This window comes from Artemia franciscana, chromosome 4, assembly GCF_032884065.1.
Source record: "Artemia franciscana chromosome 4, ASM3288406v1, whole genome shotgun sequence".
Lineage (NCBI taxonomy): Eukaryota > Metazoa > Arthropoda > Branchiopoda > Anostraca > Artemiidae > Artemia > Artemia franciscana.
Window position 1 is genome coordinate 48,574,268 of NC_088866.1, and position 26,026 is coordinate 48,600,293.

The window sequence follows — 26,026 nt, forward strand, 5'->3', positions numbered from 1 at the left end:
TCTGAAGTCACGAAGACCTTTGATTTTTTTTTTACATTAATTTCCAAACAGAAATAGAAAGTGAATAGTTTTGTGTCAAGTTGAATTTTTTTGTAACAACTATTTTGGTAATAAACTAAAGCATAATGGTAGCAAGCAATTATTCGTAGTAATTTAGGGATAGCTGAGAGTCTCATCATCAACAAATCAAATTTCATCATATAGGTCATTAAATGTTCATATTGTTTAAAATTCATATACACCATTCTTTTCTTCAATTTTCTTTTAAATCCAACTAGATCTTTCATATTTTTAAAATCATGTTCGAAAGAGAAATAAACATTGGATAATTTTGTATCAAGTCCAATTATTGGTAAAAATAAAATTATATTAGCAATAAACAATAACTATATTTAAAGTTATTTATGAATGGCTGACAGAGTCTCTAGATCAAGTATCGTTTAATCAAATATATCACTTGAAAACTATATCCTTAATGTACAATGTAAATTGTTACAGGTCAGTGTTATTAGTTCAGCACCGGTTCTGATCAGGAAGTTAAATTGCCATTCACCTCGGAAAAAAAATCGTATAGGCCTACTCTAAATTTTTTTTCAGTTTTCTTTTAAATCCAACAAGATATCATTTTTTTTTCAGGAGACATAAACATTGAATAATCTTTTAGTAAGCTGAATTACTGGTAATAACTATGTTAGTAATAAGAAATAACTATACTGGTAACAGACAATTACCGGTATCCACTTCGGACTAGCTGAGAAAGTGTCTAGATCAAACATCATTTTTCACTTTTCCGTCAGTGAACATAGCCATCCATTATTGCTTTTCCGCATTTCTCATTGCCGGGATATAAGTGCATTGTAATCGATTTTTTCCACAATTTTTCTTTATTAGAATGCAACAAGTGTATCAATCCTCGACCGAGGATCTACATTCGGTGAGTCTGTTCTTGACGACGCTCCCAGGAAAATGACAGCTGTTACTCGAGGACCATGCCTGTTACTAAGAGTGGAAAAAAAAGACTTTATTCAATTATGGGAGGTGAGTTGTTGCAATGCTAAGTAATAAGTATTTTTTTCTAAATGGGATTTTTATCTCACAATATGCCAAATAGAAAAAAAAAATCTATTACCCAAAAATAAGAACTTTTTTGGCTAAAAATGAAAGATTAACGAGTTCATGAAATAATAACTCGTTAGCAATGTCATGAGAACTAAAATGATGTAGTACTTATGCACCAATTGAAGGATAAATGTTACAAAACTCCTTGGTTAGTTGCTAAATACTGCCTAGCTACTCAAAGCTTTCATTTTTATTTTTGCTCTTTTTTTATGTTCCAGGATTCTTTTTTGTATGTTTGTAGATAAAAACACATTCTAAAGTTGATTCAAATGATATTTTAATTTAATATTTTAGCGAAAATCTTTGATTTTAATGCTTTTACACTGGATTTGAGAATCTAATTAGAAATTCCATTTTTTTTTTTTTTTTTTTTTTTTTTTTTTTTTTTATGGACTATGGTTTTCCTTTCAATAGGTTGCTGCTACGGCTGTTACCATTATTTTTAGTGTCCATTGAAACTGATGAACTAATATTAATCGGTTATAACTTGTTGATGCATTCAGCAGCATCACTTAAAAGGAAATGAGGGAGGGATTTTGTCCTCCCATTATTTTTACCTGAATTAAAAAGCTTTTTGGTATTTTTAGAGAAAATTGCTTTTTTGGTAATTTTATTGAAAAAATTTAAAAAACAAAAATTTTAAAACTGTATATAGCCCCTCCCCTTAATCTGTGAGAATTAATGTCAATGAATATATTGTCATAAAATTTCAATACGTCACTACAAAATTTCGGCTCAATTGAACAATCAGAATGGGGTGAAATATTCACTGATTACAAGATATTGTATATATATATATATATATATATATATATATATATATATATATATATATATATATATATATATATATATATATATATATATATATATATAGGAAATAAGTTAGAGACACTGAAGGATTTTTATTGATACGGGTTATAAGCTTTTATGAAAAAAAGAGAATCAATTCACTACGAAGGATTTTCGATGTAAGTGATGGCTTTACCTGACCTTTATCTTTACTGGAAGTAACCTTGTGGAATCGGGTTCAAGACTAATTGTAAAATCATGCATTTACTGTTTTTAGGGAGTGTTTCCAGCTTATGTAAATTTACCGTTGCATTTACTGTTTCTTACTGTTCTAATTTATGCAAACGAGCACCACATTTTTTTTTCTTAGGTAAACTAAAGTAGTGCTCATGGTAAGCGGAAAAAAGGTATAGACCTAAAAAGATGAGTAGAAAGCAAGTAAAAATATCCACCCACCTCCTCCAGAAGTAGGTTTTAAGGACAATAGGAGGGGTGCATATCAAATAGCGCTTTAACAGTAAATCACTAGTCTAAGTAAATTAAAGTTGTGATGAGCGTTAAGATCATGCAGTGGTATCAATTCATAGAAATTAGAGGGAAGGGGGTAAAATGTATCTTTTTTTAAATCTAGGGGAGCAATATAGTGTCTTTTTTTCATCTGTTCAGTGAAAACATAAAAAAAAATCAATTAAAGTACAGGTAAAGGTACTCTTCAAGATCTTGGGGGAAATAAAGAGGATACATTCTCCCTCTCCCTTCTTCCCCCAATTGACGCCATTGAGATCCTGGTTTATGCATAAAAGTAAAGAAAAAGATAAAACAAGATTAAAATTTGGATGCTAGGGTTTTTTCTGTGAAATCCTTGAGAAATACAAGGTTTATGTGCCTAATGCTCATGCAGCGATAGAATTCGTTAGCAACGAATGGAAAAGTTAAACTTTACACTGGCTTTCAACTATGAGATGAGCCAATATAATGGAAGACAAGCTCAAAAGCCAATGTCAAACAGTTCGTGGCAACGAACTGTAAGTAAGGAGTCAAGTGGCTCAATAGTTTCTGAAACTCTAAAATATGGAATTTTGATACCAACAGATGTTTAAAAAAACATTGGCTTATTATGCTGGTTCAAAATATATAAGTTTTGTTAAGTTTAGTTTTAGCCATCAAAGACTATGAGCCTGAGAAAATTTGCCTCAATTTGGAAAAAGATGGAAAAAGATAAAGATGCACCTCTTAAAAGTTAATGAGACCTTAATGAAAATCACACCATCAAATTAAGTATATCAGAGAACCTTGTTGTAGAGGTTTCAACCTCCTATATGCAAAAATATTGAATATTATATCTTTTGCCAGAAGAAATATCACGGATGCGTGTTATTTTTTTTTTAATTTTCTTTCCCTGGGGTAATCACACCAACCCAGCAGTCCTATAGTATTGGGAGAGGGCTCATTCCAATGGAAACTAAAAGCTCTAGTGCTTTTTTAAGTGACTAAGATGATTGGAGGTCAATTGGGCCTCCTCCCCCACCCCCGTTTTCCCCAGAATCGTCCATTTAAAATTTTAAAATAACAATTTTATTCGTCATAGTTGAAATATAACAGAACCCCCCACAGCCCCAGGAGAAACGTCCTCAAGTTATAAACTTTGCCCATTGTGGAGGCATAGTATTTGTTATTAGAAAGCATGCATACATTTTCAGGTGGGGGTGGAAGAAATTTCCTCGCTCTTTACGCTCAAGTTTGAGTTTTGTCCCAATTTTTTAAGAACGACTCCTGAAACACAAGGGTCGTTTAATTGGAAAAACAAGAAGGGTTTTTAAAAGTACTCAAACATTTTAGCGTAGAAATTGAGACTTGCCAAGGAGGAAACCCCTTTCATATATGTAACAGTTTCTAATTGCTTTAATTTTTAATGTTGCTCCTAACGTTCAGCTGAAAAAACTTGTTTTTTTCGTTTTTTTTTTAAATTTAATACATCTTAAGGCATATAAGATATTATTTGCATTACTAGTAACAGCATATCAGGTATAGTTAGAGGTGGATTATTTCTTATGTAATAATAATAGACCTTCATGTGTGTAAGGAGGGGACTATGGGCCAGATGCCCCCTCCAGAAACTTGAGATTTTTATCATTTACTACAATTTTTATATTGTTCATATAATTCATCTTCTTTAAAATCTTTTTAACATTTTTACCCTTCTCCCCGGAATGATACCCCTTCACTCCTCAAAACAAAATTTTACATATGTTTAGGGTATACAGCCCCTTCATCGCACCGTTTCTGACTTGAAAATACTCCCTTTGAAAGCATCACAACCCCGATTTCTGTTTTAGAATTTTCTAGTCTGCTCGTTATCTTGAAAATTCCGGTTATGTTTATCTAACGGTATGTGAATTTAATTTCTATATTCACATAAAACTTTGCGGGTGGGGTATACACCGACGGCAAAACTGTGGACAAGTCTAAAAATCAATAACTTTATTGCCACGACACCAATTTTAATTTTCTGTAGCGAACCGTTATATCAGCCTTGGGGGAGGGGGGAAATTTATGAAACGCTAAAACTAGACCTACGTAAATATTTCTTCAATCCCTCCCATTCACCCCTTTACCTTCTAACATAGAACAAATGGTGGGATTAGTGTAAAGCCCATAATGGCTATGACCATAAGGCCAGATGTTACATTTTTTGTGGAGGGGTATTAATTTCAGAGAATGCGAGATTCCGAAGAAATGGACGAATCTTCAAAAAAATATAGGACAATAAGGAGGAAAACTGCAACATTTAGGGAGAGGCGCAGATACCCAAAGATGTTCAAGGGTATATCTTTTTGTCCACTCGTCAATATATAAGGAATGGTGGGAATTAAGCTTTAACAAAAACCTGTAATTCAAGCATCATGCATACCCTCCCTCAATACTTAGTCAAATGCTGTAACTTCTCTGAAACCCGTTCTTAACTGCTCTAGCCTCATCATTTACGAAATTTTGCCTTTAATACTTTGTCTTTTTGTCTTGTCTCTGTCTTGCTCCTGATCTATCTCCCTTGACTTGGAGTTTATATTCAGTTCTCGATTAAGTTCTTTGTTTCTGCCACCACGATAAGGTGTAAAAGAAATTAACTAGTGGGTAGCCCCTCGTGTTTCCTATCAGGAACTATGGCCACAATTTCTCTCTTGGTACTGTTTCTTAATTAATGCCTTTTCTACGGTCTCAAGATTAAGATCAAAGGGCAGAAGATACATTTTACTCCTTGCTTAAATGAAACTACCACTTGATCTTTGGGAACTTTGGTATCTTTCAAGACCTTTCACTGCCAGTTAAACTAATTCAGATAATATAAAAAGGGAGCATAAGCACACACGAACAAAGTCAGTTGTATTGGTTCAATCTGTTTTCTCTTTTCGTATTTGGCTTTAAAAAAAATAGTAAGTCATCTTTATTCTAGATTAAATAAAAAAAAACATTTTTTTTTAACTAAAAGTAAGGAGCGACATTAAAACCTAAAACGAACAGAAATTACTCAATATATGAAAAGGGCTGTTCCCTCCTCAACGCCCCGCTCTTTGCGCTAAAGTTTGCCTCTTTCTCTCAAATTAAATAAAAAAACAAGTTTTTTTTAACGGAAAGTAAGGAGCAACATTAATCAAACAGTTCGTGGTAGCGAACTGTAGTAAGGAGCGACCCGGCTCAATAGTAACCAAAACTCTAAACATTTGAATTTTGATATCAATAGCTACATAATAAAAATCGCATTTTAATGCTGATTTTAAATATATAAGTTTCATCAAGTTTAGTCTTACCCATCAAAAGTTACGAGCCTGAGAAAATTTGCCTTATTTAGGAAAAATAGAAGGAACACCCCCTAAAAGTCGTAGGATCTTAACTAAAATGACACCATCAGATTCAGCGTATCAGAGAACCCTACTGTAGAAGTTTCAAGCTCCGATCTACAAAAATGTGGAATTTTGTATTTTTGCCAGAAGACAAATCACGGGTGCGTGTTTATTTGTTTTTGTTTTTTTTTTCCCAGGGGTCATCGTATCGACCAAGTGGTCCTAGAATGTTGCAAGAGGGCTCATTCTAACGGAAATGAAAAGCTCTAGTGCCCTTTTTAAGTGACCAAAAAAATTGGAGGGCATCTAGGCCCCCTCCCACGCTCATTTTTTTCCCAAAGTCAACGGATCAAAATTTTGAGATAGCCATTTTGTTCAGCATAGTCGAAAACCATAATAACTATGTCTTTGGGGATGACTTACTCCCCCACAATCCCTGGGGGAGGGGCTGCAAGTTACAAACTTTGACCAGTGTTTACATATAGTAATGGTTATTGGGAAGTGTACAGACGTTTTGAGGGGGATTTTATTTTGTTTGGGGGCGGGGCTGAGGAGAGGGGGCTATGTTGGAGGATCTTTCCTTGGAGGAATCTGTCATGGGGGAAGAAAAATTCAATGAAAAGGGCGCAGGATTCTCTAGCATTACAATAAGAAAACAATGAAAAATAAACATGAAAAAGTTTTTTTCAAATGAAAGGAAGAAGTAGCATTGAAACTTAAAACGAACAGAGATTATTACGCATATGAGGGGTTCTAAAAATACTTTAGCATAAAGAGCGAGGTATTTAGGAGGAGATAAATACCTTGCTCTTTATGCTAAAGTATTTTACGGTCTTTCTGATTCAGGGGTCATTCTTAAAGAATTGGGACAAAACTTACGATTCAGTGTAAAGAGCGAGGTATTAACGAGGGTACAAACCCCCTCTTATACATAATAAAAATATAAGGTTATGAAAGTTTGTTACGTAAGTCAATTCTTAAGTTACGTATATTTTTTACTAATAAAAACGTTCGTTAAAAATTAAAAGTTCTAGTTGCCTTTTTAAGTAACCGAAAAATTGGAGGGCAACTAGGCCTCCTTCTCCACCCCTTATTTCTCAAAATCGTCTGATCAAAACTAAGAGAAAGCCATTAAGCCAAAAAAAGAATTAATATACAAATTTCATTTTAATAATTTATGTGTGGAGAGCCAAAACCAAACATGCATTAATTCAAAAACATTCAGAAATTAAATAAAAAAAGACTAATTTTTTTAGCTGAAAGTAAGGAGCGACATTAAAACTTAAAACGAACAGAAATTACTCCGTATGTGAAATGGCTTGTCCCTTCCGCAATCCCTCGCTCTTTACGCTAAAGTTTGACTCTTTGCCACAATTCTACTTTTTAAAACAATTAAAAGCTTTAGCGTAAAGAGCGAGGGATTGCGGAGGGGACGACCCATTTCATATACGGAGTAATTTCTGTTCGTTTTAAGTTTTAATGTCGCTCCTTACTTTCAGCTAAAAAAATTAGTTTTTTTTTATTTAATTAAAACTTAAAACGAACAGAAATTACTTCGTATATGAAAGGAGCTGCTTCCTCATTACGCCCCGCTCTTTGCACTAAAGTTTGACTCTTTCTCTTAACTCTACTTTTTAAAACAGTAAAAACTTTAGCGTAAAGAGCGGGGCGTTAAAGAGGAAGCAGCCCCTTTCATATACGAAGTAATTTCTGTTCGTTTTAAGTTTTAATGTCGCTCCTTATTTTCCGTAAAAAAACTTGTTTTTTTTATTTAATTAAATAAAAAAAAAACAATTTTTTTAGCTGAAAGTAAGGAGCGACATTAAAACTTAAAACGAACAGAAATTACTCCGTATATGAAATGAGTTGTCCCCTCCGCAATCCCTCGCTCTTTACGCTAAAGCTTTAAATTGTTTTAAAAAGTAGAATTGTGGCAGAGCCAAACTTTAGCGTAAAGAGCGAGGGATTGCGGAGGGGACAACTCATTTCATATACGGAGTAATTTCTGTTCGTTTTAAGTTTTAATGTCGCTCCTTACTTTCAGCTAAAAAAATTGGTTTTTTTTATTTAATTTCTGAACGTTTTTGAATTAATGCATGTTTGGTTAAGGCTCTCCGCACATAAATTATTAAAATGAAATTTGTATATTAATTCTTTTTTTGGCTAAATGGCTTTCTCTTAGTTTTGATCAGACGATTTTAAGAAATAATGGGTGGAGAAGGAGGCCTAGTTGCCCTCCAATTTTTCGGTTACTTAAAAAGGCAACTAGAACTTTTAATTTTTAACGAACGTTTTTATTAGTAAAAAATATACGTAACTTAAGAATTAACTTACGTAACAAACTTTCATAAGCTTATATTTTTATTATGTATACGAGGGGGTTTGTACCCTCGTTAATACCTCGCTCTTTACACTAAATCGTAAGTTTTGTCCCAATTCTTTAAGAATGACCCCTGAATCAGAAAGGCCGTAGAATAAATAGTTGAAATTACTAAAAATACTTTAGCATAAAGAGCAAGGTATTTATCTCCTCCTAAATACCTCGCTCTTTATGCTAAAGTATTTTTAGAACCCCTCATATGCGTAATAATCTCTGTTCGTTTTAAGTTTCAATGCTACTTCTTCCTTTCATTTGAAAAAACGTTTTCATGTTTATTTTTCATTGTTTTCTTATAGTAATGCTAGAGAATCCTGCGCCCTTGTCATTAAATTTTTCTTCCCCCATGACAGATTCCTCCAAAGAAAGATCCTCCAACATAGCCCCCTCTCCTCAGCCCCACCCCCAAACAAAATAAAATCCCCCTGGAAACGTCTGTACACTTCCCAATAACCATTACTATATGTAAACAATGGTCAAAGTTTTTAACTTGCAGCCCCTCCCCCAGGGATTGTGGGGGAGTGAGTCATCCCCAAAGACATAGTTATTATGGTTTTCGACTATGCTGAACAATGGCTATCTCAAAATTTTGATCCGTTGACTTTGGGAAAAAAATGAGCGTGGGAGGGGGCCTAGATGCCCTCCAATTTTTTTGGTCACTTAAAAAGGGCACTAGAACTTTTCATTTCCGTTAGAATGAGCCCTCTTGCGACATTATAGGACCACTTGGTCGATACGATGACCCCTGGGGAAAAGAAAAAAAAAAAAAAAAAAAAAAAAAACAAAAAAAAACAAATAAACACGCACCCGTGATTTGTCTTCTGGCAAAAAATACAAAATTCCACATTTTTGTAGATAGGAGCATGAAACTTCTAAAGTATGGTTCTCTGATACGCTGAATCTGATGGTGTCATTTTTGTTAAGATCCTACGACTTTTAGGGGGTGTTTCCCCCTATTTTCCTAAATAAGGCAAATTTTCTCAGGCTCGTAACTTTTGATCGGTAAGACTAAACTTGGTGAAACTTATATATTTAAAATCAGCATTAAAATGCGATTCTTTTGATGTAGCTATTGATATCAAAATTCAATTTTTTAGAGTTTTGGTTACTATTGAGCCGGGTCGCTCCTTACTACAGTTCGTTACCACGAACTGTTTGATTTCTGAACATTTTTGAATCAATGAATGTTTTGATTTTGGCTCTCCGCAGATGAATAGTTAAAACAAAATTTGCATTTTTTTTTGGCTAAATGGCTTTCTCATAATTTTGATCGAATGATATTGAGAAAAAAGGAGCGGGGGAGGAGGCCTAGTTGCCTTCAAATTTTTTGGCTACTTAAAAAGGCAACTAGAACTTTTAATTTTTTACGAATGTTTTTATCGGTAAAAGATAAACGTAACTTACAAATCAGGTTACGTAACAAACTTCTGTATTCTCATGTTTTTATTACGTATATGAAGAGGTTCACCCCCTCGTCAGTACCTCGCTCTTTACATTAAAGCTTAAATTTTGTCCCAATTTCTTAAGAATGACCCCTGAATTACAAATCCCGTAGAATAAATAGTTCAAATTACTAAAAATACTTTAGCGTAAAGAGCGAGGTATTAGGAGGAGGTGAGCCCATCATATGCGTAATAATTTCTGTTCGTTTTAAGTTTTAATGCTTCTCCTTACTTTCAGTTGAAAAAACTTTTTCATATTTATTTTTTCATTGTTTTTTTTTAATAGTGCTAGAAAATCCTGCGCTCCCTTCATGAAAATTTTCTTCCCCCATGACAAATTCCTCCAAGGAAAGTTCCCCAACATATCCTCTCTTATCAACACCCCCCCCCCCCACAACCTAAAAATTTCCCTGAAAACGTCTGTACACTTCCAAATAACTGTTACTATATATAAGCACTGGTCAAAGATTGTAACTTGTGGCCCCTCCCACGGGACTGTTGGGGAGTGAGTCGTCCCAAAAGACACAGTCATAAGGTATTTTATAATACGCTTAATAAAATGGCTTTCTTTGAATTTTGATTTGGTGACTTTGGGAAAATAATTAGCGTGGGAGGGGGCCTAGGTGCCCTCCAATTTTTTGGTCACTTAAAAAGGGCACTAGAAATTTTTATTTCCGTTATAATGAGCCCTCTCGCAAGGTTCTAGGACCACTGTGTCGATGCGATCACCCCTGGGAAAAAAAACAAGCAAACAAATAAACACGCATCCGTGATCTGCCTTTTGGCAAAAAATAAAAAAATTCCACATTTTTGTAGGTAGGAGGTTGAAACTTCTACAATAGGGTTCTCTGATACGCTGAATCTGATGGTCTGATTTTCGTTAAGATTCTATGACTTTTAGGGGTTGTTTCCCCCTATTTTCTAAAATAAGGCAAATTTTCTCAGGCTCGTAACTTTTGATGGGTAAGACTAAACTTGATTAAACTTACATATTTAAAATCAGCCTTAAAATGCGATTCCTTTTGATGTAGTTAATGATATCGAAATTCTTTTTTTTGGAGTTTTGGTCACTATATTTGGTTACATTTTGGTAAAAATAGAGTAAAGAGAAAGAGTCAAACTTTAGCGTAAACAGCGGGGCGGTGAGGAGGGAACAGCCGCTTTATTATACGAAGCAATTTCTGCTCTTTTTAAGTTTTAATGTCGCTCTTTATTTTCAGTTTAAAAAAACTTGTTTTTTTATATTTAATTTCTGAACGTTTTTGAATTCATGCATGTTTTGATTTTGGCTCTTCGCACATTAATACTTAGAACGAAATTCGCATATTTTTTTGGCTAAATGGCTTTTTCTTAGTTTTGGTCGAACGATTTTGAGAAAAAAGGTGCGGGGAAGGAGGCTTAGTTGCCCTTCAATCTTTTGGTTACTTAAAAAGGCAACTAGAACTTTTAATTTCTTACGAAAGTTTCTATTAATAAAAAATATACGTAACTTCCGAATTAACTTTCGTAACGAACTTCTATAATCGTATATTTTTATTACATTTTTTAGGGGGTTTGCCCCCTCTTTAATACCTTGCTCTTTACACTAAAACTTAAATTTTGTCCCAATTCTTTCAGAATGACCCCTGAATCACCAAGGCCGTAGAAGAAATAGTTGAAATTGCCAAAAATATTTTAGAGTAAAAAGCATGTATTTAGCAGGAGATGAACCCCTCATATGCGTAATAATTTCCGTTCGTTTTGTTTTAATGCTGCTCCTTACTTTCAGTTTAAAAAACTTTTTCATATTTATCTTTTCATTGTTTTTGTTTTAAATAATATTAGAAAATCCTCCACCCCGTTCATGGAAATTCTCTCCTCCCATGACAAATTCCTCCATGGAAAAATCCTCCCATGTAACCCCCTCCCCTCAGCCCCCTCCCTATCCAAGAAAAAAATTCCCCTGAAAACCCCTGTATACTTCCCAAGAACCATTACTATAAGTAAACACTGGTCAAAGTTTGTAACTTGAAGCCCCTCCTCCGGGGACTGTGAGAGAGTAAGTCGTCCCCAAAGACATAGTTATTAGGTTTTTCAACTATGCTGAGCAAAATGTTTGTAGATAGGAGCTTGAAATTCTACAGCAGGGTTATCTGATACGCTGAATATGATGGTTTGATTTTCGTGAAGATTCTAAGTCTTTTAGGGTATGTTTCCCCCTGTTTTCCAAAATAAGACAAATTTTCTCAGGCTCGTAACTTTTGATAAGTTAGACTAAATTTGATGAAGCTTATATATTTTAAATCAAAATCCAATCCTTTTGATGTATCTATTAGTATCAAAATCCTATTTTTCAAAGTTCCGTTTACTATTGAGCCAGATCGCTCCTTACTACAGTTCGTTACCACGAACTGTTTTAAGGGTTTTATCCTCTTTTCAAACAGTTCGTGGTATCGTGGTAACGAACTGTTCAAACAGTTCGTGGTAACGAACTGTAGTAAGGAGCGACCCAGCTCAATTGTAACCGAAACACAAAAATATGGAATTCTGATGCCAATAGTTAAATCAAAAGAATTGAATTTTAATGCTGATTTTAAATATATAAGTTTCCATCAAGACTAGTCTTACCCATCAAAAGTTAAGAGCCTGAGAAAATTTGCCTCATTTCAGAAAATAGGGGGAAACACCCCCTAAAACTCATACGACCATAACGAAAATCACACCATCAGATTCAGCGTATCAGAGAACCTTATTGTAGAAGTTTCAAGCTCCTATCTACAAAAATGTGGAATTACGTATTTTTTGTCAGAAGACAAATCACAGATGCGTGTTAATTTGTTTTTTTTTTTTTTTTTTTTTTTTTTTCGGGGTGATCATATCGACTCTATGGTCCTAGAATGTCGCGAAAGGGCTCATTCTAACGGAAATGAAAAGTTCTACTGCCCTTCGTAAGTGACCAAAAAAAATTGGAGGGCACCTAGGCCCCCTCCCATGCTCATTTTTTCCCGAATGTCACCGGATCGAAATTCTGAGATAGCCATTTTATTCACCATAGTCGAAAAACATAATAACTATGTCTTTGGGGACGACTTACTCCCCTGCATTCCCCGTGGGAGGGGCTGCAAGTTACAAACTTTGACCTGTGTTTACATATAGTAGCCTAATGGTTACTGAGAAGTGTACAGACGTTTTCAGGTGGATATTTTTGGTTTGGGGGGGGGGGGGAGTTGACGAGGGGGGTTACTTTGGAGGATCTCTTCATGGAGGAACTTCTCATTGGGGAAGAGACTTTAGATGGAGGGGGCGCAGGATTTTATAGCATTATTTAAAAAACAATGAAAAAATAAATATGAAAAGTTTTTTCTACTGAAAGTGAGAAGTAGCATTAAAACTTAAAACGAACAGAAATTATTACGTATATGAGGGGTTTACCTCCTTGTAATACCTCGCTCTTTACGCTAAAGTATTTTTAGTAATTTCAACTATTTATTCTACGGCCTTTCTGATTCAGGGGTTATTCTTAAGGAATTGGGACAAAATTTAAGCTTTAATGTAAAGAACGAGGTATCGACGAGGGGTGAGCCCCCTTATATACGCAATAAAAACATACAAATATAGAAGTTCGATACGTAATTTAACTCGTAATTTACGTATATTTTTTACTTACGAAAACGTTCGTAAAAATTACAAGTTATAGTTGCCTTTTTAGTAATCAAAAAATCGGAGGGCAACTAGGCCTCCTCCCTCGCTCCTTTTTTCTCAAAATCTTCCGATTAAAACTATGAAAAAGCCATTTAGCCCCAAAAAATTAATATGTAAATTTCGTTTTAATTATTTATGTGCGGAGAGCCGAGACCAAACATGCATTAATTCAAAAACGTCCAGAAATTAAATAAAAAAAATAAGTTTTTTTAAATGAAAGTAAGGAGCGACGTATATGAAAGGGGCTTTTCCTCCTCAGCGCTCCGCTCTTTACGCTAAAGTTTCTTACTGTTTTAAAAATAGAGTTAAGAGAAAGAGTCAAACTTTAGCGTAAAGAGCGGGGAGTTGAGGAGGAAAGCCCCTTTCATATACGGAGTAATTTCTGTTGTCGCTCCTTACTTTCATTTAATAAAACGTGTTTTTTTTTGTTGAATCTTCTTAATAAAACGAGTGGGAATCAGAGTTTTTTGATATTAAAGTCATTGCTATTATTTCTCGATTCCTAAAAGGGACCATTCTTCTACAAAAAACAAACAAAAATAAATTACATAATCTTAAAAATCGATAGACACTTTACAATTTTTTTTCAGTGTTAAGTAAAATTTGTGTTGCGTAGCACATCATCTTTTGAGTAACCGGAACCAAGTAATATTAACAGCTATGTATAATTGAATGGTTGCTAACCAAATAGTAGAGAGTGGTTTCCTATCTATGTTTTTATAAGGCGGGAAGTGAAACCTCGAAAATGGATTTTCTTGGCCATTTTCTTCATTTTCATGAAATCCCTTCGAATTAGTTTGGAATTGAGAATATTCCACTTATCAGGGGCTATTATCAGATATTATTCAGGAGCTATCGGAATTTTGAAGCGTTACAGGTGCCATCCCCCTAACCCCAGATATTTTGACCAAGACTGTAACGTATAAGAGGTACTGTTTATAATCTAAAAAAATATCTGTAAAAAATAATCATAATCTAGATTTTATCATAGAGTATGGCTTAGGGAAATCAGAGCTTCCCTGAGATTTAAGATACTTATTTCTCGTTTCAAGTTTTAGGTCAACTTATACATTTATTTGGAGGAAAATATGTTTTTTTTTTAATTTTTTCACTATATAGACTGCTTGTAGTTTGACGCTAAAGTTTGACTCTTTCTCTCAACTCTTCTTTTTAAAATAGTAAAAAACTTTAGCGTAAAGATCGGGACGTTGATGAGGAAGCAGCCCCTTTCATAAACGAAGTAATTTCTGTTTGTTTTAAGTTCTAACGTCGCTCCTTACTTTCAGTCGAAAAAATTTGTTTTTTTTTATTTAATTTCTGAACGTTTTTGAATCAATGCATGTTTCTATTTTGGCTCTCCGCAGAGGAATAATTGAAACGAAATTTGCATATTTATTGTTTTTTTGGCTAAATGGCTTTCTCATAATTTTGATCATATGATTTTGAGAAAAAAAGAGCGGGGGAGGAAGCCTAGTTGCCCTCCAATTTTTTGGTTTATTAAAAAGGAAACTAGAACTTTTAATTTTTTACGAATCTTTTTATTAGTAAAAGATATACGTAACTTATAAATTAGCTTACGTAAAGAACTTTTTATTCTCATGTTTTTATTACATATATGAGAGTGTTCGCCCCCTGGTCAGTACCTCTCTCTTTACACTAAATCTTAAATTTTGTCCCAATTCATTAAGAATGACCTCTGAATCGCAAAAGCCGTAGAATAAATAGTTGACATTACTAAAAATACTTTAGCGTAAAGAGCGATGTATTAGGAGGAGGTGAGCCCCTTATATGGGTAATAATTTCTGTTCGTTTTAAGTTTTAATGCTGCTCCTTACTTCCAGCTGAAAAACTTTCTAATATTTATTTTTTCATTGTTTTTTTTTTTTTTTTAAATAATACTAGTAAATCCTGCGCTCCCTTCATGGAAATTTTCTTCCCCCATGAAAAGTTCCTCAATGGAAAGTTCCCCCAGCATATTCCCCTCTTCTCAACCCCTCCCCCAGCCAAAAAATCCTCCTGAAAACGCTTGTACACTTCCCAATAACCATTACTATATGTAAGAACTAGTCAAAGTTTGTAACTTGTAGCCCCTCCCACGGGGACTGTGGGGGAGTAACTCGTCCCCAAATACATAGTTATAAGGTTTTTCGACTACGCTAAATAAAATTGCTATCTCAGAATTTTGATCCGTTGACTTTAGGAAAATAATTAGCGTGGGAGGGGGCCTAGGTGCCCTCCAATTTTTTTGGTCACTTAAAAAGGGCACTAGAACTTTTCATTTTCGTTAGAATGAGCCCTCTCGCAACATTCTAGGACAACTGGGTCGATACGATCACCCCAAGGGAAAAAAAACACAAACAAACAAATAAACACACATCCGTGTTCCGCCTTCTGGCAAAAAATACAAAATTCCACATTTTTATAGATAGGAGCTTGAAACTTCTACAGTAGGGTTTTCTGATACGTTGAATCTGAGGGTGTAATTTTCGTTAAGATTCTATGACTTTATGGGGTGTTTCTTCCTATTTTCTAAAATAACGCAAAATTTCTCAGGCTCGTAACTTTTGATGGGTAAGACTAAACTTGATTAAACTTATATATTTAAAATAAGCATTGAAATGCGATTCTTTTGATGTAGGTATTGGTATCAAAATTCCATTTTTTAGAGTTTCGGTTACTGTTGAGCCGGAACGCGCCTTACTACAGTTCGTTACCAAGAACTGTTTGATTGTGAATGAAAATACATTCCCTAAATTCAAACGTATTGTAGGGACTCTATTTTTGCACATCAGGGGGGTGAGGGGGGTGGGGGTAAAGCATAGCATATATTAAATACGTAAACTAACCATTGCTGTAATTTTTTTTTATGTGTTTGTGCTGTTGCACTGGTGATCCCTCTTCTCATTAAAATTCGATGTGCACAAACACATAAAGAAAAAAATTAAAAAAAAACAGCGATGGTTAGTTTACGTATTTAATATATGCTATGCTTTACCCCCACCCCCTGATGTGCAAATATATAGCCCAAATTTGTTTCTAAACTATTATAGATTTGTAATGACCCCAGATATGGGTCATTTTTAAGAGGTCAAAAAGTGTTTTAAGAGGTCAAAAAGTGCTTAAATCTAAATTTGCGGTAGAAGCGATTATTATATTTCTAAAGAGCATAAAAAAGGCATCGAATGGGATATTTACTTTATATGAAAGCGAGTAAAACTGTTTGCACCAATTTTACCTATGTTTCAAGTTAATATCAAAGAAAATTCGACGTATATATTTTTAGTGTATATTTTAACATATTATTAGCATGGCGAATGGATACTTCACAAGGTTTGGACTCAAGACTGGGCTGATCCAAACTTCGGATCAACCCAAACTAAACCAAAAAATCCCAAAGCTGGGTTTTAAATCCCCAAACCAAAAAATCCCAAAACCAAAGCTGAATTTTACGTTGATCCACAATTTATAATAGCCATAGTCAATAACCAAATATTATTGCCATAGCCAATAAAAGTTTTGAGTATAAATAAACATCCTGTCACATCTTATCATTTGATTGGCATGTATAGTAGTTTGTTTGAAATGTCTTTGGCGGGTTTGCCAATAGGGGTGTAGTGTGCTATGGGACAGGAGGGGGGGGGTGCAATTTCAAAAATCTTGTCGAAACTAAGATAGGCCTATATATTTGAAGCATCCACAGAAACAGATCAGTTTTTTTTTACTATCTCTCAACTCTAATTTTTAAAACAGTAAAAAAACTTTAGTGTAAAGAGCGTGGTGTTGAGAAGGGAGCAGCCCCTTTCATATACGAAATAATTTCTGTTAGTTTTAAGTTTTAATGTCGCTCCTTACTTTCAGCTAGAAAACTTTTATTTAATTTCTGAATGTTTTTGAATTAATGCATATTTGATTTTATGGCTCTCCACAGATGAATAATTAAAACAAAATTTGCATATTTATTTTTTTTTCTAAATGGCTTTCTCATAGCTTTGATCCAATGATTTTGAGAAAAAAAGGAGCGGGGGGGGCCTAGTTGCCCTTCAAGTTTTTGGTTACTTAAAAAGGTAGCTAGAACTTTTAATTTTTTACGAAGATGTTTATTAGTAAAGGATATACGCTACTTACAAATTAGCTTACTTAACAAATTCTGTATTGGCAAGTTTTTATTACGTATATGAGGGGGTTCAACCCCTCATCAGTACCCCGCTCTTTACACTAAAGCTTAAATTTTGTCCCAATTCCTTAAGAATGACCACTGAATCACAAAGGCCATAGAATAAATGGTTGAAATTACTAAAAATACCTTAGCGAAATGCGTTATCGTATTTAAGTTTTAATGCGTATGCGTTATAATTTCTGTTCGTTATAAGTTTCAATGCTGCTCCTTACTTTCAGTTGAAACATTTTTTTCGTAGTTATTTTTCATTGTTTTTTTTTTTTTTTTAAATAATGCTAGAAAATCCTGCGCTCCCTTCATGGAAATTTTCTTCACCCATGGCAAATTCCTCCATAGAGTGTTCCCCCAACAAAAACCCTCTTCTCAACCCCACCACTCCAACTAAAACTTCCCTCTGAAAATGTCTGTACACTTCTCAATAACCATTGCTATATGTAAGCACTGTAAGCACAAACTCAAAGTTTGTAACTTGAAGCCCCTCCCATGGAGACTCTGGGGGAGTAAGTCGTCCCAAAAGACATGGTTATAAGGTTTTTCGACTATGTTGAATAGAATGGCTATCTCAGAATTTTGATCCGATGACTTTGGGACAATAATTAGCGTGGGAGGGGGCCTAGGTGCCTTCCAGTTTTTTGGTCACTTAAAAAGGGCACTAGAAATTTTCATTTCCGTTAGAATGACCCCTCATACAACATTCTAGGAGCACTGGGTCGATACGATCACCCCTGGGATAAAAAAAAAAAAAAACAAATAAACACGCATGCGTGATCTGCCTTCTGGCAAAAAATATAAAATTCCACATTTTTGTAGATAGGAGCTTGAAACTTCTACAATAGGGTTCTCTGATACGCTGAATCTGATGGTGTGATTTCTGTTAAGATTCCATGACTTTTTCTAAAATAAGGCGAATTTTCTCAGGCTCGTAACTTTTGATGAGTAAGACTAAACTTAATGAAAACTATACATTTAAAATCAGCATTAAAATGCTATTCTTTTGATGTTGCTATTGGTATCAAAATTCTGGTTTTTAGACTTTTGGCTACTATTGAGCCGGGTCGCTCCTTACTACAGTTCGTTACCGCGAACTGTTTGATTACTCGGTGTATTAAAGGGGCTGTTCCCTCCTCAACGTCCCGCTCTTCACGGTAAAATTTGACTGTTTCTCTCAATTCTACTTTATAAAACAGTAAATAACTTTAACGTAAAGAGAGAGACGTTGAGGAGGGAACAGCCCCTTTAATACATGGAGTAATTGTGTTGCGAGAACAACACTTTGGTTTTGTCCTGTTTTTTTTCCTATGCTGCCGATGTCGGCTTATTCCTGGAAACTGGTAAGGATCTAACCTGTGCGGTTTTTTCGGAAAGTGTGGACCTCAGGCCGGATTGATGAATATGACATTACATTTTGGAAAGCTCCGCAGAACTCTTGTCTGGGGCAAAAAACGATGGTTTTTGCTTGTCCACGAGCCAGGGCCTATGGTGTGCGAAGTGAAGTGGAGTTATATAGCCTATGTCAGAGAGGAGTATCTGAAGATGTGCAGCCAATTTTTTTTTCATCAAACCATGTTTCTGCTTTCGAGTGGAAAGCTCCGTTCTAGAAGGCAAGCAGGCAGGCACCACTTTCAAATTGAAGATGGACTACAATCTATAAGTGTTAAATATATGCGGCAGTTACTTGGCCCCACAGCCAATATATCTTCTTTGAGTGATAAATAGAAAAATTTACAGAAGCAAAAATGCGGCATTTTCTCACAGGTCCAAAAGTGCTACCGTGATTTTGGCTGGGTTTATCATTTGTTTTTTCGGACTTGGGATTGAGGTAGAGAAATGTTATCAGATGCATATCTTAAACTTTAAAAGTTCTGTCATCAAACAGTTCGTGGTAACGAACTGTAGTAAGGAGCGACCCGGCTCAATAGTAACCAAAACTCTAAAAAATTGAATTTTGATATCAATAGCTACATCTAAAGAACCGTATTTTAATGGTGATTTTAAATATATAAGTTTCATCAAGTTTAGTCTTACCCATCAAAAGTTAAGAGCCTGAGAAAATTTACCTTATTTTAGAAAATAGGGGGAAACACCCCCTAAAAGCCGTAGAATCTTAACGAAAATGACATCATCAGATTCAGTGTATCAGAGAACCCTACTGTAGAGGTTTCAAGCTCCTATCTACAAAAATGTGGAATTTTGTATTTTTTGCCAGAAGACAAATCACGGGTGCGTGTTTATTTGTTTGTTTTTCTGTTTTTTCTTTTTCCCAGTGGTCATCGTATCGACCAAGTGGTCCTAGAATTTCACAAGAGGGCTCATTCTAATGGAAATGAAAAGTTCTAGTGCCCTTTCTAAGTGACCGAAAAAATTGGAGGGCATCTAGGCCCCCTCCCACGCTCATTTTTCCCCATAGTCAACGGATCAAAATTTTGAGATAGCCATTTTGTTCAGCATAGTCGAAAACCATAATAACTATGTCTTTGGGGATGAATTACTCCCCCACAATCCCTGGGGGAGGAGCTGCAAGTTACGAACTTTGACCAGTGTTTACATATAGTAATGGTTATTGGGAAGTGTACAGATGTTTTCAGGGGGATTTTATTTTGTTTGGGGGTGGGGCTGAGGGGAGGGGGCTATGTTGGAGGATCTTTCCTTGGAGGAATCTGTCATGGGGGAAGAAAAATTCAATGAAAAGGGCGCAGGATTTTCTAGCATTACTATAAGAAAACAATGAAAAATAAACATGAAAACGTTTTTCTTCAAATGAAAGGAAGGAGTAGCATTGAAACTTAAAATGAACAGAGATTATTACGCATATGAGGGGTTCTAAAAATACTTTAGCATAAAGAGCGAGGTATTTAGGATGAGATAAATACCTTGCTCTTTATGCTAAATTATTTTTAGTAATTTCAACTATTTATTCTACAGCCTTTCTGATTCAGGGGTCATTCTTAAAGAATTGGGACAAAACTTAAGAATTAGTGTAAAGAGCGAGGTATTAACGAGGGTACAAACCCACTCGTATACATAATAAAAATATAAGATTATGAAAGTTTGTTACGCAAGTTAATTCTTAAGTTACATATATTTTTTACTAATAAAAACGTTCGTTAAAAATTACAAGTTCTAGTGGCCTTTTTCAGTAACCGAAAAATTGGAGGGCAACTAGGCCTCCTTCTCCACCCCTTATTTCTCAAAATCGTCTGATCAAAACTAAGAGAAAGCCATTTAGCCAAAAAAAGAATTAATATACAAATTTCATTTTAATAGTTTATGCGAGGAGAGCCAAAACCAAACATGCATTAATTCAAAAACGTTCAGAAATTAAATAAAAAAAACTAATTTTTTTTAGCTGAAAGTAAGGAGCGACATTAAAACTTAAAACGAACAGAAATTACTCCGTATATAAAACGGGTTGTCCCCTCCGCAATCCCTCGCTCTTTACGCTAAAGTTTGACTCTGCCACAATTCTACTTTTTAAAACAATTAAAAGCTTTAGCGTAAAGAGCGAGGGATTGCGGAGGGGACTACCTGTTTTATATACGGAGTAATTTCTGTTCGTTTTAAGTTTTAATGTCGCTCCTTACTTTAAGCTAAAAAAATTAGTTGTTTCTTTTATTTAATTGCTAAAGAAATTGGAGCTTATCCTTTGCTCCTTTCTAAGTGGTGACGTTAGAAAGTTGGCCTAAGGGAAAAAAAAGTCTTAGTTCAACTTTTGAACTAAGACAGATAGAATTTCATTTTCGACGGCAATCCATAGCTCTTGATGAGCTGATCAAAGTATATGTCATCCATTTTTTGGTATAAAAATTCCTACATGAGATATACTAGTTTGAAAGTTTCAAGGGGTTGACAACTTCAGTAGTAGGGTACGTACTGAAACCAAAAATAAGCCGATACCAATTGTGAGACATGTAGGGGACTTGTAAGGAAAGGTCGGCTGTTAGCTCATTAACATCTTCGGCAGTGAGGGGTTTGCACATTTTGCTATTTGTTGTACCTATTATTTGCTTCCAGTGTATTTGATGGTAAGACCGAGTTGGTTCCAGTAGTAAGACATGCAGGGGACTTGTAAGTAATAATCGTCTGTTGGGCTACAATCATCTTCAGTGAAGAGGGGTTTGTAACTCTTGCTAGTTGGTGTAGCCCACCCATACTCACTGTAACATAGAATTAAGTGTTTACGCAACAGGTACAAACGATAACGTAAAACAACATGGCAGTTTCGTAATAATTAATAGTTCCATCTATGCTATTTTAATCCTGAAAAATTACGGATAGCTTTATAATACCAACTAGATTATATAAGATATTATTCCATGTCTTGATCCGTCCCGATGTCTACGATTGAAAACAATAGAGTTCAACTGGCTGCAAAGTCAATTTAGTCCCTTCTTTTGATATTCTTTTGTTATTGTTGTTTTTTCAGCACTGAGGAATAGCCTCTGATCATGTGATTACTGATCGTGTTCTTCTTTGAACATAACGTTTTAAAAGCTTCGATAGGCTGATAACTTCAGTGTTTAACCGATAGCAAAGAAACAAAACCAAAGTGTTGCTCTCGCAACACTTTATTCGGCGAAGCCGGACAAAGGTTGCCGCAACACTCCACGTTGCTCAGGCAAAGTAGGTCTAGTTTCTGTTCGTTTTAAGTTTGAATGTCGCTCCTTTCTTTCAGTTAAAAAACTTGTTTTTTTTAAATTTAATTTCTGAACGTTTTTGAGTTAATGCATGTTTGATTTTGGCTCTCCACAAATGAATAATTAAAACGAAATTTGCGTATTAATTTTTGTTTTTGCTAAATGGCTTTCTCTTTGTTTTGATCACGCGATTTTGAGGAAAAGGGTGGAAGAGGAGGCCTAGTTGTCCCACAGTTTTTCGGCTACTTAAAAGGGCAACTAGAATTTTTAATTTTTAACGAACGTTTTTTATTAGTAAACAAGAGCTAAAAGCTAATGTGGCACTTGTGACGAGGCCGGAAGAGCCAAGAGCTCATATGGTATGAGCTCTAGCAGAATTAAAAGAATCAATAGATTGATTTAAAAGAAAAATAAGAGGCTTTAATCCGGATGCGATTTAAAACAAGAGCTCTGAGTCACGAGGTCCTTCTAAATATCAACACTCATTAAGATCCGATCACCCACTCGTAATTTATTAATACATCATTTTTTCTAATTTTTCCTTTCCCTTCAGCCGCTCGAAATAGGGAAAACGAATTAATCAAGTCAATTTGTGCAGCTCTCTGACATGCCTACCAGTTTTCATCGTCCTAGCACGTCCAGAAGCACCAAACTTGCCAAAGCACTGAACCCCACCCCTAACTCCCCCAAAGAGAGTGAATCCAGTACGGTTACGTCAATCACGTATCTAAGCCATTTGCTTATTCTACCCACCAAGCTTCATCCCGATTCCTCCACTCTAAGTGTTTTCCAAGATTTCCGATTTCCCCCTCCAACTTCCCCCAATGTCGACAGATCTGGTCGTTATTTGAAATAAGAGCTCTGAGACATGAGTTCCTTCTAAATATCAAATTTTATTAAGATCCGGTCACCCGTTCTTAACTTAAAATACCTCAATTTTTCAAATTTTTCCAAATTAACACCACCCAGCTCCTCCAAAGAGAACGGATCCGTTCCAATTATGTCAATCACGTATCTAGAACTTTTGCTTATTCTTCCCATCAAGTTTCATCTAGATCTCTCCACTCTAAGCGTTTTCCAAGATTTCTGTTTCTCCCCTCAAGCCCCCTATGTCCTCGGATCCAATTCGAGCCGAAAGTGGAGCATTTGAGACATAAAATCCTTCTATATATTAAGTTTCATTAAGATCTGATCACTTATTCGTAAGATAAAGATACCCCAATTTTCACGTTTTCCAAAAATTCCGGTTTCCCCCTCCAGCCCCCCCCCCTATGTCAGGGGATCTGGTCGGAATTTAAAATAAGAGCTCTAAAGCACAAGATCCTTCTAAGTATCAAATTTCATTAAGATCTGATCACCCGCTCGTAAGTAACAAATTCCTCATTTTTTCTAATTTTTCCAAATTATTCCCCCCCCCCCAAACTCAACCAAAGAGAGCGGATCCGGTCTGGTTATGTCAGTTCCGTATCTTGGACTTGTTTTTATTCTTCCCACCCTGTTTCATCGTGATTTCTCCGCTTTAAGTATTTTCTAAGACTTCCAGTCCCCCCCCAACCACCCACCGCACTGACACTGGATCCGGTTTGGATTTAAAATAAGAGATCTGAGTTACGAGGTCCTTCTAAATATCAAATTTTATTGAGATCCGATCACCCGTTCGTAAGTTAAAAATAAATTATTTTTTCTAATTTTTCAAAATTAACCCCCCCCCCCATCTACCACAAAGAGAACAGATCCGTTCCGGTTACGTCAATTACGTATCTAGGATGTGAGTTTATTTTTCCCACCAAGTTTCATTCCGTTCCCTCCACTCTATACGTTTTCCAAGATTTTAGGTCCCCGCTCGAACTCCTCCCAATGTCACCGGATCTGGTCAGAATTTTAAATGATAGCTCTAAGACACGATATCCTTCCAAACATCAAATTTCATTAAGATCCCATCACCCGTTTGTAATTTAAAAATACTTCATTTTTTCTATTTTTTCGAATTAACCGGCCCCCACTCCCCCTCCTCCAGATGGTCAAATCGAGAAAACGACTATTTTTAATTTAATCTGGTCCGGTTTCATATACGCCTGCCAAATTTCATCTTCCTAGCTTTCCTGGAAGTGCCCAAAGTAGAAAAACCGACAGAATTTGCGGTAGCTTCGTTTGGAATTTTGATCTATTTTTTGTTTTGTTGCGTTTGGATGCTAAAATTCTGCATACGATTGATTAAGGGGCCAATATATAATTAGCAGAAAATAATAAGATAGCTACGATCGCTATATGTCACTTGGTTAATACCAGTTGCCATAAAAATATACATTACTTACAAATTAACTTTCGTAACGAACTTCTATATTTGTATATATTTATTATGTATATGAGGGGGTTTTCCCCCTTGCTAATACCTCGCTCTTTACACTAAAGCTTGAATTTTGTCCCAGTTCTTTAAGAATGACCCCTGAATCACACAGGCTGAAGAATAAATAGCTGAAATTACTAAAACTAACTAAGCATGAAGAGCGAGGTATTTAGGAAGAGATGAACCCCCCCCCCCTGTTTGCGTAATAATCTCTGTTCGTTTTAAGTTTTAATGCTGGTCCTTACTTTCAGTGGAAAAAAACTTTTTCATATTTATTTTTTCATTGTATTTTTTTTAAATAGTGTTAGAAAATCCTGCGCCCTCTGAGAAGAGAAATGGAATTTATCTTCTCCCATGACAAATTCCTCCAAGGTAAGATCCTCCTACGTAGACCCCCGGCCCTAAACCCCCATCCCCAACCAAATAAATCCCCTGAAAAGTTCTGAACACTACGAAATAACCATTACTGTCTGCAAACGTTGGTCAAAGTTTGTAACTTGCAGCTCCTCCCCCGGGGACTGCGGGGGAGTAAGTCAGCCCCAAAGACATAGTTGTTATGTTTTTCGACTATGTTGAACAAAATGGCTATCTCAAAATTTTGATCCGCTGACTTTAAGAAAAAATGAGCGTGGGAGGGGGCCTAGGCACCCTCCAGTTTTTTAGTCACTTAAAAAGGGCACTAGAACTCTTAATTTCTGTTAGAATGAGCCCTCCCGCAACATTCTAGGGCCAATTGGTCGATACGATCACCCCTGGAAAAAAAAAACAAAAAATAAACACGCACCCGTGACCGGTCTTCTGGCAAAAAATACTATGTTCCACATTTTTTTAGATAGGAGCCTGAAACTCCTACAGTAGGATTCTCTTATACGCTGAATGTGATGGTGTGATTTTCGTTAAGATCCTATAACTTTTAGTGGATGTTTTCTTTTATTTTCCAAAAGAAGGCAAATTTTCTCAGGTTCGCAACTTTTGATGAGTAAGGCCAAATTTAATGAAACTTAAATATTCAAAACCAGCATAAAATCTGATTCTTTTGGTGTATTTATTAGTATCATAATTCCGTTTTTTAGAGTTTCGTTTACTATTGAGCCGGGTCTCACCTTACTACAGTTCGTTACCAAGAACTGTTTGAGATGGCTCATTTTTCATTTTCCACCTGGCAATTTTCACTAAAATAGGGAAAATCGGTTTCAAATTCCCCCCAAACGATTTTGAAGAAATTATACCCTGTTTTGCCAGCCACTTTAAATGCTATCAAAAGAGTAACAATATTCTTTAATAGCTAAATAAACTGTCAAACAGTTCGTGGTAACGAACTGTAGTAAGGAGCGAACCGGCTCAATAGTAACCGAAAACTCTACAAAAAGGAATTTTGACACCAATAGTTAAATCAAAAGAATCGCATTTTTACACTGATTCTGAATATATGTTTCTTCAAGTTTAGTTTGACCCAAGTTGGGAGCCTGAGAAAATGTGCCTTATTTTAGAAAAATTAGAAAATTATTTTAGTAAAACACCCCCTAAAAGTCAAAGAATCTTAACGAAATCAAACCATCAGATTTAACGCATCAGGGAATCCTAATGTAGAAGTTTCAAGCTCCAATCTACATAAATG

The 26,026-nt window shown here is 35.4% G+C and overlaps 1 protein-coding gene across 3 annotated transcripts in view; it reads left to right on the forward strand.

Moving 5' to 3' along the window:
• Positions 1 to 26,026, forward strand: part of LOC136026532 (rap guanine nucleotide exchange factor 4-like) — a 788,659-nt gene that overhangs the window by 64,330 nt on the left and 698,303 nt on the right. For all 3 annotated transcript variants that reach the window (XM_065703199.1, XM_065703201.1, XM_065703204.1), the window contains one exon: positions 892 to 1,038. In XM_065703199.1, coding sequence (XP_065559271.1) covers positions 892 to 1,038 — 147 coding nt within the window. The remainder of the gene's footprint in view (positions 1 to 891; positions 1,039 to 26,026) is intronic.